The 12,974-nt window shown below is 39.5% G+C and overlaps 1 protein-coding gene across 3 annotated transcripts in view; it reads left to right on the forward strand.

The window, feature by feature from the left end:
* furina (furin (paired basic amino acid cleaving enzyme) a) overlaps positions 1–12,974 on the forward strand; it is a 63,069-nt gene that overhangs the window by 25,063 nt on the left and 25,032 nt on the right. For all 3 annotated transcript variants that reach the window (XM_086107044.1, XM_086107045.1, XM_086107042.1), the window contains exon 3: positions 9,031–9,129. In XM_086107044.1, coding sequence (XP_085963170.1) covers positions 9,031–9,129 — 99 coding nt within the window. The remainder of the gene's footprint in view (positions 1–9,030; positions 9,130–12,974) is intronic.

A 12,974-nucleotide genomic window follows, 5' to 3' on the forward strand; every position in this document is an offset into this window, starting at 1 on the left:
TGTTTTATTCTTATAAAGTATGCAATTAAGCCTTGGAAATTTTCAGGGTAAAGATTTTTGCCAGAATAAATTGTGTTTTCCTATAATGTTCTAACAATAGGAATGCTGTTACATCATTATTTTCCTCAAGGAAGAGACTGGTTCTTGAAAAAGTTTTGTTATAATTTATTAATGTGTGGAAACTTTTGGTTGTTTTTGCCACTAAATGTGTCAAAACTGACAAAGCAGCCGGACGTCAGCTATATTTCTTTGAAATGTACTTTCTATCATCAATCCGTCGTATCATCTTAATGGAGGCATTATGGCCCATGTGACATTTTTCTCAGTCACAACTCTCAACGTCACTCCTGGGCATCTCGGAGAGAGTTTCATAACAGTCCATTAAATTCAGGTGCAGTGGTTTTGGCCTCCCCATTGTGGATACGAGACAAAAGTGCGCATTCCTCTGTGGAGAGAGGAGATGATGGAAATGTTACAAACTGAAGCTTACAGGGAAATGTAGTGAAATTGGATTCCTCAAATAACCCCAGTGGTCCTCCACCAGGGTCAGAGGAACTTGTTTGCTATTCCTGTCCAGTCGCAGTGCTCCATCATTGCTCTAAAGAGAGATAAAATTAGGCACCAGAGTTAAATCTTATTAGCTGTCATCCCACTGGCAGTCCCGCTCGGTGCAGTGTTCTGTGTGTCCCTGAGAACTAGGGTTGGGAACAAAATGTCGTCCAACTCGGTTGTCAACCACAAAAATCGGTCGACACAAAAATGCAAGCCATGAAAGTGTTTTTTTAAAAACAATTTTAAAAGCATATTTGTGGCACCCCGAACCAATGTTTGGCCACTTTTGTGTTTCCACATGGGCATTTATTGCTGATGGGCGCAATCTTGAAGTAGCAAAGCTAGAATAAAATGATGCCTAGTGTTTGTGGTTGCTTTAGACTGAAAAGGGAGAAAAATCTGAATGGATGTATTACTGAAAAGAGGAGTTGGCGGAGATTGGAGACTTAAACACGAGCCAACGGCTGCTTCTCTGGCCACTCGGTGGACAACCGCTGCTAGATGTAACAACAACAAAGCTTTAAATTTGTGTTTTTAAGTGAGTTAACGCTGAACAGACTTAAACTTCATCACAGTACAACCCATCACTGTCTTCCACTGAATTGTCGTGACTGCTTGATGCCTGATAAAGCCTCTCCAGCCAACTTAGCTTAGCATCACTTGCTCCTTGTGTCTCATCACAGCGTCGAGCAGTGATGAGTGTGAGTGTAAAGTACGTGATTATTGTCGGAAATGCGAATGAAAAATAAAGACGAGGCGAGCGTGACGGTCATGGCTGCATCTTTTATCATTTGGCATGCGCCGCAGGCCATCGAAGCAGCCTTCACGATCATGAGAAGCACTTTACCCGGCAAGTGAGAGAGCAAAACAACAGACAATGGCTTGTACGAAAAGTAACATAGTTTTAAATCGGAATAATGTTAATATACTGTACATCAACCTTGGCAACCTTAAGCGTTATTTGTAAATGCGAGCTTAACACTGTGAAACAGAAAACAATAATTGTCAACTGGGAAGTATGTGCGTGAGGAGCCGGGGTGGATTGATTACTCTAGTAATCGATGGAATAATCGAGGAGGTAATAAATTCTAAAAAGATTAATTTGTCACATCCCTACTGCGAACCAATTGTGAATCTCAAGCCATATTAAAATTTGTCAGGTGGGTGGGACAGTTTGTTTTTAAAGTTTTTAATCTGATCTCAAATATAACTCTCATTCTGTCCACCATAGATAGCTTTGTCTGCATGCAATACCAGCACTTGGAATCCAGCAGAAGCCCACCCTGGGGTCCACAAAGCAATTTACCTTAACTGAAATGTCAGTCAATTCATTTCAAATATCCTCTGTCTTTTCTTCCATCGGGGGAACTTTAAGGGCACTCTTGAAAAATGCACTACGCTGAACCCGTTTTATTGCAGGCAATTAGTTCCAGAACCATCTGGAAAATCACAGCCATACCATTATTTACCTGAGTGTTGTGTTTTAAGCAGGAGTTTCTCCAAAATATGCATTAATACTGTAACTTCCTGTGTTGTGTTTTAAGCTGGGTTTTAATTTAAAAAAATCATTTCCAGAATGCAGATTAAAATCTGAAGATTTTATAATGATGACACTCACAGTTCTACTTGGTTATCCAAACCAAATTCATCTCCAGAATCACAAACTGCGTTGGAAGTGTTTTACTGGGCTGTTAAAGAGAGGAAACTGTCATTATCTCTTGTCATGTCAAACGCAGCGATACACTTTGTGCCCATGTGACAGGGCTGCCTCACTTGGGATGAAGCCGGCTTCCTGCCTGACCCTCTTCAATTTCCTCCATCTCAGTTTAACTTGCCCTCCCTCTTGGACGCCCCTTTCCTCCCCACAGCAAACTCTGAACACACCAGACACATAGACATTAACACACATACTTTCTCCGACAGGCTTAACAGCAATGAATGCAGTTGAATTCCTCCACTAATGAGGATGAGCTCATTAAGGCAGCTGCATGAGAGTCTACAACACGTTTGAATGAGATAATCCTTCAGCTGTTAATATGACTCTAATGGGGCAAACTTTGATCTCCAGCGAACTGAACATCAAACGTTGTTTCTGACTCCGTTTGACAGACAATTATTGCTTGGCCCATTAATGATGTCGTTTTTGTTAAATCATACAAAACGCTTTGTAAAACCTAAACTCATTTTCTGTACAATACTGCTCCTTTTAACTCTTTGAAGATGAATGTCGAATTTAAATAGGTCAGAGCAAGCGCAGTCATTGCATAACCAGCATTCTCTTTGTGATATGTAAATGTAATCTTTAAATTATGTACTGTATATCGAATCACAACATAATTGTGTGATCTTAGGAGTCGAAATTTCGTTTTTGGGGGATGTGAGGACCTATGAATCAAATTTTATTTACAATATTTATTTATTTATTTTTTACAAATACTTGTTTCACAGTCATTTAGATGCTACTTAGGAATTGACCAAAAATGGACATTGTCGCCCTCTGATTGACCGAGTTTTACGAAGACTTGGACCAATTTATATGCCTGAATTTCCTGAGTAAAATTAAATAAATTGATAATTTTAATAAAATTGTCTTCACTATGGGATACTTTGTAAACATTAATAGCTCAAGGTTTTCCTTTTATGTATATGTGGAGGGCGAGAAACACTTGATGTTAGTAACGCTCATGAGACCCAAGTTGGTTGTTTCGTTGCTGTTATGTAAGAGGGAATGATGAAATGCATTGGAGTGTTGGATAGTACCCTTCACAAACCTAAAAAAAAAACCTTTTTAGAATTTATGATTTTCATAACCTTGAATTTTGGGTAGAAGGGGAGTTATCTGCACTGAATGAAATAATAAATGCAACACTTCGTTTTGCTCCCGTTTTCATCATCTGAGCTCAAAGATGTAAGGATTTTTCGACAAAAAGCCCATTTCTCTCAAATATTCTTCACAAATCTGATGAAATCTGTTCGTAAGCATGTTTACTTTGCGAGAGAATCCATCCATAACAGATGTAGCATATCAAGATGCTGATTAGGCAGAATGAATAATGCACAATACAGTACAACTGCACAATTTAGAATGACCCTTTATTGTCGGCAGCTGGAGGCGCACGTGTGCAATATTCTTGCTGCCTCTATAATCAGCAACTCTGTATGTTATACTAGTGGGGCAGATGGATTATCTCGGCCAAGCAGAAGCACTCGCTAACACAGACTTTAGACAGATTTGTGAACCAGAAATAGACCTTTTGTGTTCATCGGAAAGTCTTCGATCTTTGAGGTGTTGCAATTATATTGTTCAATCAGTACATATGTGCATATTGTCTTTTACTGCCATGACCATCTAACTTGTTCATAAATAACCTTGCTGTGAAGAGGGTTCTCATTGACCTGTGAGGTGACAATACTGCAGCAGTTCTGCCATAACTCTGTAAACTATTTTTCAACCTCTTCGACTCTCCAAAGTAAAGGTCTGCTGTAGTGGACAAAAATCCCATTTGATGATGCACACAAAACTATGGCCGTTAAAACTCATGTTTATATAATTTAATATAATTAAATCGATTCACATTGTGTTGTTAGTCATGTCTGTCAGTATCTGGTTGTTGACGAAGAATTAATCAGTTTACCAATAAACATGGTTGGGCGCGTCAGTAAATTTTGCTGGTCCGTCATTTTTTCACTCACCAGCGGCCGGGCCAAACGTCCGTCATCATCAGTCCGTCATTATGTAAAGCCAAACTCAAACTGCAGTCACTGTCGTTGTTACTTGAGGCACGCTTCCATCATCGCTTAATTACAGTTTATCACCGCTATTTTAGGACAGTCAGTCAGTCTGTCGTCATCAGTCCGTCACAGTGTCATCAGTCATTCATCCGGCTCTCTGTCACAGGACAGTTGCTCTGTCAGATTATCAGATAAACTTGAGTCCAGCGGAAGGCCCTGCTGAATGGCCTGATGCTGAGCCCTGATTATGGGGACCGCCAGATCATCGCGTGCTGCCGCCAAGAGCACAGTACATTGGCATGGGTCGTCAGGAAGGCAGGACCGCGAAGCACAGGTGCGGGTCCGTGCTGGAGCTGCATGGGCTCTTAACTCATTCAGTACCAGCCATTTTACAGACCCTTTTTTACCTTACGTCTTAGAATATACAGTAGATAAGAACCTGGGATTGAATGTGTGGAGTCTGACAAGACATAAATTTGTCTTTGGCAGTGAATTAACAATGAATGCATGGCGCGCAGCTTTATTCCCGCACAGCAGGAGCAGTATCACAGGTGCTTTCATGCATCCTGTTGTCACCATTACCCATGCCACTTCATCGAATATCCATACAAAAAAAGCATGAATGAGAATAGACAATGTACGTTGCAAAACAATGAATTTAAACAATGAGCCGCAAACATAAAATAGCTACCATATATGTCGTTTAATTCAAATGCCTGCAAACCTGTTTTGAAGACTTGCTCTTCGCTTGTTTTGTTCCAGCTTCTTTTCTGCACAACACAACTAATCTTGGAGGGCAATTTTAAAGTCTCATTTTCTCAATTAATCACAAGCCACTGAGGCGCAAACAAAATATGGTAATGCGCCACATTCTGTATGCTTGAATAAACGATTAAGCTACCCAATACAATGTAGTAAAATACGTCACGCGTCGTTGCTCTAGTTTTACTGCACTAATGGTCTTCCGTCCATGGAATTAACCAGAATCCACAAGTGTAACCCATCACTCCATTTTCATATCACTCTAATGCAGCCCTAAAACCCCTTCCCCCATTTACCTTCAACTCGTGTTTTGTTGTTTACATTTTCCAATCTACTTATCCTCACGAAGGTCATGGACGTGCCGGAGCCTCTGCCAGGTGTCATCGGGCAATAGGCGGCGTCCACCCTGAACTGGTTGCCGGGCAATTGCAAGGCACACATAGGCGAACAACCATCCGCGCTCACACTCACACCTTGGGACAATTTAGAGTGTTCCATGAACCTGCCATGCATGTTTTTGGAATGTGGGAGGAAACTGGAGTACTCGGAGAAAACCCATGCAGGCATGGGGAGAACATGCAAACTCCAGAAAGGAAGGCTGGAACCGGAATCAAACCCTGCACCTCTGCACTGTGAGACAGATAAAGCTAAACAGTCGCCCACTGTGCCGCTTGTTTTGTCTTTTTTGTAAAACATAATTGTTTGCCAGCAAATGAGGCGTAAGACCTTTGGATGCATGGATTCTCATTATTTTTTTTTCTCGCAGAGACTGCACAAAAATAAACAAAAACGTGAATTTTAATGAACTCAATGGAATAATGCCTCTGTTCAGTAATGCACTACTCAGAGAGACCCTGATAAGCCTTTTCAGCTCTTATCTGTGACCAGTTTACTGGCTTCGTAATGGTCAATCTCAAATTCTGAATCCCCATTTTCCAGCTGTCGTAAATGGTCTTTCTTGCCAAGTGGAAAGTAGTTAAAACCTCAGAAACAATGTGGTCTGAATTAAATGGCCGAAATCATTACCCCTTAAGCGTGTGTACTGATTGCCAGATGATGGTTGTGCTGCAATGCTGGAATGGACATTCTCGAGGGTAATGTGGCAAGTCTGCATGTGTGAATATTTTGGTAACAGTTGAGTTGTTCTTAATGAGAGGCGACCTCCGGAACACGCTTAAATAGTCGCAATAATGTGGCTTTGTTTGTTTCCCTTGAAACATATTGCTGCTGAGAATGTTGTTTATGTGCTTGTGCAAGGCACAATGGTGCTAATTTTTCAAAATACTTGAAACATACCAACACAGAATGGATATTATTGGGTTATATGTTTTGTTTAATGTATCAAACCCAATTCCAATGAAGTTGGGATGTTGGATTTAACATATATAAAAACAGAATACAATAATATGCAAATCATGTTCAACCAATACTTAATTGAATACGCAAAGACAAGATATTTTATGTTCAAACTGATAAACTTTGTTGTATTTTTTATGTATTTGTTTATTTATTTATTAGCAAATAATCGTTAATGTAGAATCTTATGGTTCCAAAAAAAAGCTTGGACAGGGTCATGTGTTCACATCACCTTTTCTTTCAACGACATTCAAATTTGGGAACTAACGACGCTCATTTTTGAAGCTGTGTAGGTAGACTTCTTTGCCATTCTGTCTTGATGTGCAGCTTCAGCTGTTCAATACTCCAGGGCCTCCGTTTGTTGTATTTTCCGCCACATAATGCGCCACACATTTTGTTGTTTGTAACTTGTTCAAGTTGGTACATCCCTTATGTGTTGGTTGTTTTTTTTTTAAACTGCATTTTAGATGTCTGAAATACTCAACAAAACACTTCACAGCAAGACTGAATATAGCCCAAAATTTAGAACACTCTAGCCGCAGCTGTTTTTTGTTTGACACATTCTCTTTGAAGTCATGAGCTCAATGGATGAATTGATCACTTCATTGTTTCTTGATACCACTTAATGGACCTCACCCACCCTCCGTGCATATCTTTGATCAGTCCCACCTCCCAAGAGCATATCTCAGCCAACACAATAGACAATCTGCTCCTATTTTCTTGGCTTGGCTCGTGCCTTTTCAGTATAAGCACTTTTCCACATTCATACCTCTGTTTTTCCTTCCTTTGAGCTTGTTCTTTAATGGATTTTTATACCCATACAACTCACAGACATTCCGTATCATTGTGTGGTTATGACTAGCACAGAGCTGAATATCACGATTTAAAGTGTATACCATCCCTCTTGGCTGTTGCATCTCTCCCAACCTTTGGCTTTCCGTAGGGGCTTATAATACGTCAGACTGGCTGAATTTGATCTATTTACTTTGATTTAAAACATGATTCAGGCATGGGTTGTGCTTCTTTTGGATGGAAGCAGTGCTGCGACACAGGTAGGGGATGCGTATTGTGTCGTCATCATCGGTGTGTACAGACAGAAAGAAATTAATCAAACAGCTTTTGGGAAGAGACTGGATGAACTGGCCATTTTAAAGTTCACAAAATACATGCAGTAAAATACATATGGAATTAGCATTATATCAGGAGACATTTTCAGCGCTGGTCTTTCCTATCGATGCAGGCTTAGTGAAACAAAAGCCCCGAATTCACTCAGCACTAAGTCTTTCTAGGCGTTGACTGAGGGAGGTGAAGCTTGACCATGAGCGATAACAACAGCTCTAGCTGGCACAGACTGGTTATAATCACTCTGGTCAAATACGTGATGTTCAAGCTGCCTTGTTGGCCCCACACTCTGCATGCCTCTCACAGTATCCGTTCAGTATTTTGCAGTAATCAAAATAAATCATTTGCAACCATCTGCTTTGGCTTTTGAGAACAACGATCAACATTTTTCCCTATTTCCTGACATGTTACCAAACAAACCAGTCACTGAAATATAAACAGGTGGATTTTTTTTCCGACAACATCATAGCTATAAATTACAACACATGGTAAAGATCCATACTGTGCAAGCTTTCATTGGTCCAACTTAAAAACAAAAAAGGAAAATATCTCCAAACCCTGATGTGTTAGAAAAAGAGTAAAGACAGAGTGTGCATGGGCAGTATTAGTTTTGAGTTGTAGTTTTTCTTTTCTTTTTGTCCTCCCACCCACAACATCGAGCATGTACACACACAGCACAGAGCAGGAGATATGAAGTGCAGTGAACAAACCCCTAGGAGACACCCTGGTAAAATATTTAACAGGAATGAAAAGAAAGGTGTGCAAAGACACATAAAATAAAACGATGTCAATACTTATTCTGTGTTGTAAGATGTTCCGTGTTAATCTATTGATTCAACTTTGTTTTCGTAAAAGTTAATAAGTATACAATGATACGCAGAGGTGTACAGTACTTACAACAGTTTTATAGACAAGTGATGCTATTTATAGTCGTCGCTGCGATTTGAGGGCTGCAAATTGTTTTCTTGATCCTCTGTGGAGGGGGAGCATAACAGAAAAAAACTCGAGAAGCAATGGTTTAGGGACAAATAAAGCCATCTCTTATTAAAATTTGCTCTTTGACCGGTGTATTCAAATAAAAAAAATTGGAATAAACTTAAATGCAAAGTAATTGTTTTATCCTATTAATCGATGGAATAATTGATTCCATTATGAACAAATTTGATCTTGACAGCCTTAGAACATTCTCTGAATGTTCTTAATTCCCGCCTTTGAATCAGCAGTGCCTCTGCTGGTTGCTGCCAAGGCATGCACTCCATTCGTCCAATTGAAGGTTTTAAATCCGCATCCTACTGAGGGATGAACGTTTGCATCGGTTGGCTAAGGTAGCTTAATGTTGAGTTTTGTAAACAATTTCTTGCAGAAGTAAGAAAAACTTTGCAAACAACTGGAGAAAATGGATGTTCATGCTCCACCCCAGGGGCATTTGAATGTATTACTCTTGTATAACCGCATGCACTGGTTTGTTTTTAGCATGAACTTAACTCTTCTGTCATTGTATTGCAGGTTTTTGGGGATTATTACCACTTCAAGCATCGTGCAGTGGCAAAGCGATCGCTGTCTGATCACAGGAGCTCACAAGTCCGTCTACTTAAAGATCCCAAGGTAAGAGGTTTAAAATTGTGAGTCTTTTTTTATTATTATTGTATTGGGAGAAGAAACTCATTGTCGCCAGTTAATAAAAGGAAGATTGACATTATTTACTAATATTAATTAGGCGGCGCGGTGGTTGACTGGTTAGCACGTCGGCCACACGGTGCAAAGGTAGAGGGTTCGATTCCAGCTGCGGCCTTCCTGTGTGAAGTTTTCATGTTCTCCCCGTGCCTGCGTGGGTTTTCTCCGGTTACTCCGGTTTCCTCCCACATTCCAAAAACATGCATGGCAGGTTAATGGAACACCCTAAATTGTCGCAAGGTGTGTGTGTGAGTGCGGATGGTTGTTCGTCTATGTGTGCCCTGTGATTGGCTGGCAACCGCCTACTGCCCGAAGACGGCTGGGATAGGCTCCAGCATGCACCGCGGCCCTTGTGAGGATAAGCGGATCAGAAAATGGATAACATTAATTATGAATATTATTTGTTGCACATCTCTCATCTAGACTGATAACCCGAAGGCTCGTTCACAGCCCTTAGTATGATTAATATAAGTAGTAGAAGTGAAACACAGACAGCTTGACGGGCAAATGCATATCCTTCGACTGTGTTATTTTAAATGTCAGAAATGCCTCAGCATCCAGATGGGCTGTTGTCATAAGAGTGATGAAAGCCGACCAGGCTCTTCCCCGAGGAGACCCTGCAAGTCATAAACACTCCTCTGTCGACCTCTAAAATTCAGTTCATTTCACTCATCTTGACTGATCCTAATGGAAATTTCACATTTCTGTATTTTCCAGTAGTTTTGAAAGTCAATTTGAGGTTAGCTTGAAAATGAGCTTGTGCCCTGCTCCACTGGGAAAGACAAAGTGAAAATGTGTGTGAAATTAATATTGATAGCAATGGGAAATGATGCATTATGAAGCTAGACACACGGGGAACGAGTCTAAAACTTTTTTTTAATTGTTGTAAATTGAATTACTAAAATAACTAAATGGAAGAAAGCCAAGACATCGATAATAACATAGCACATATGTTTGTTTGCTGTTTGAGACAGTCATAGTTACCTCTGACGTTTTAACCAGTCACACTATTTTTGCATCGGGTGGATAAAATAATAATCCAGCAGATGTTTGAGATGAGTAAGGTTTTTGATTTTCCACTGTTGAGTCCAAAATTATTTTTGAGTGAATTTTTATTTTTGTGGTCAAGTAGGTTTTAACTGGAAATGACACAGAGAAAGGGGCGGAAGTCGTTTCATTTACAACAATAATAACAGACAAACAAACTCAAACTCAAAAAAAAGATTATTCAGAATGGCGCTAAAGATCTTTCCCTCAATTTCAGGGATACTATTTGAAATGAAAATGGCCAGTAATTTTCATTCGTATATCTTACCCAGTGTCTTCAAGACAGTCTTTGGAGACTTTCTTATATAATTTCCCAGCCATTTACTTGTAATGCCCGTTGTACACTTTCTTGTTGTGCGGCACAGGTGCAGGCTTGGAAAAAGTGCAATCATCTGCTGCTCTTGTGGGAGCTAAAGCCACCTCCCTCTCTATTTGGGGTTTCCTTTACCACTGGGCCGCCATTTCCTGTTGTTGAATTCCTCTGTTCTCCGCAGCACCTCAGAGAATGTGAAGAATTACCCTTTCGTATATCCCCCTGGAAAGTTCACCATGGGTCGCAAAGATGCCTCTGAGCAATTATTTTGTTTGAACACTTCAAAATCTAATCAGTTGTTTTAAATAAATTCATTTTTTTGCATAGTCTTTTTTTTAGATCTGTTTTTCACACGTTAAAACGAACAAAAAATATCAAAAACTCAAACCATCCCAAAACAACACTCAGCAATGCAAAAATATATAACCGACCAGATATCTACTCGTATGTATATTAATCGATATAAACACATAACTTCATATACACGTACAATTAAACATACGTGTATCCATCCATCCATTATCTGATCTGCTTATCCTCACAGGGGGGCACATGCAGTATGTACATACATGTATCTACAAAGTATAAACAGAATTGAAAAAACAAAACAAAAAGAATGCGGTTCATTATGGAGAATAGTTGCTACAAAATCAAAAGGGACTGCACAGCAGTCGCTGCTCGTGCCCCAAATGAAATAATTAAATGAATAAATACAAATCAAATGGGTGGGTCCATTCCTAATTGCATCTATAAACAAATGTGAAAGCTATAATCAACTGAAAAAGAGAAGCCTATCATCCTGCTGAAAGATATAACCATGGATTCCTTTAGATTTTGAATTCACAAGTTCACACGATAATTGTATTTTTACAAAATGTAAAAAGGGTGTCCACATTTTGTTCAACTTTTCCCCTTACAGTATACAATACGTTTATTTTTCTAATGCAAGAGTGTAGAACGTTTCTCTAATCCCTTGTGTTGAGTTTGGTCTGTCATTTTCCTACCACCTCAAAGCTGTTAATTCTTTTTTAAAAAAAAAAGTAGATGAGTTCACGTTTCTTTGCATTAAAAAGAAAAACTTCAGGGGACATTTGTCAAAGACAAAGTTCAGGATGTAACGGTATCATGATACCTGAATTTTTTTTCCAGTTCACAGCCAGCTTGTTAACTAGCCACGAAGGGATTTGAATGAATTGTGTTTCCAGCTTGCTGTGTGTTCAATCGCGGGCAAGATCTAGCCCTCGCCCAGATCTCATATGCTGGCTAACAGGAAACCCTTTAAAAGGGGCCCAGTGAGGACCTGACGCTTGGCTGTATTTGTTATCTTCATGCCTATTTACTTCATCCCACATTTTTGTCGGTTATTGAATGAGAAGAAATGTAAATATTTTGTTGATTTGTTTTTGATTGTTGTTTTGCAAACATACCAATGCAGCTGATGTCAGCTATCTATTATTTTTGTTGTTATTGTTATTGTTATTAATTTTTCATTGGTTGGGCTTTGCGCCCTTTAATTAATAACAGACATTGACAGAATTGCAACACTGGTCATCGAAAAGAGACAAAACTAATAATCCACAAATCTTTACCAAAAATCAACTAATCAAACTCAGGCATTGTTTTTGTTGTTCAGGAGAATTATATTAAAAACAAGATCATTGATCAGCTCCTGGACAAAAATGACGACACCCTGAACTTAATATTTTATTGCACAACTTCCTGAGTCATCAAACAATTTCTGTAGCTCAATTTATTCACTGCCAGCTGTTTTCAAAGCAAAGTTCCCCACATTGCCAGCTGTTTTTGATCATGTTGACTGATCTTTCAAGACCCATAGAATATTGTTTCCTATGACAATTTATGTATCAAACCTATCAAAAGAAAGAGGCTCTTCTCTTCTTGATGAGAAAAAAAAATCCAATCTTTTTGCTCTCTTTTGTAATCAGTGACTCAGAGGCTAGTCCTTTTTTTTCTGCGACACCTCAAACTGCAAAGAACAAAAACAGGGCTGAAAAAGGGCTTTTGATGACAAACTAATTGATTTATTGATACAAATCTAGGAACCGCGTTACTTGAATGTCAGTCGCTTTCTTACATTGGGGCTCATCATTCACTCAATGAACTTCCTCAACCTCCCAATCTAACCTAACGATCGTGACAGCATCCAAGTCCGAATGTACATATATATCAATCGCTATTTGACAGAGGGGACAGTCGGTGTAATTTTAACACCAGACATGAGCAATAGAACAGCGTGTGAAGTGACTATCTTCTTGAAACCTCCTCAATGTGTAAGGGCATTAAAACACTTTATCTGCAGGCTGCCACAACTGAACTGTGTCTTGCCGTCCGCATCCTAGAAAGGAGAAAATACATCTCAGTCGAAGCATCTCCCCCACTCAGACTGTGATACTAA

This window comes from Hippocampus guttulatus, chromosome 3 (assembly GCF_054856545.1).
Source record: "Hippocampus guttulatus isolate MCC_2025c chromosome 3, RoL_Hgut_1.0, whole genome shotgun sequence".
Classification (NCBI taxonomy): domain Eukaryota; kingdom Metazoa; phylum Chordata; class Actinopteri; order Syngnathiformes; family Syngnathidae; genus Hippocampus; species Hippocampus guttulatus.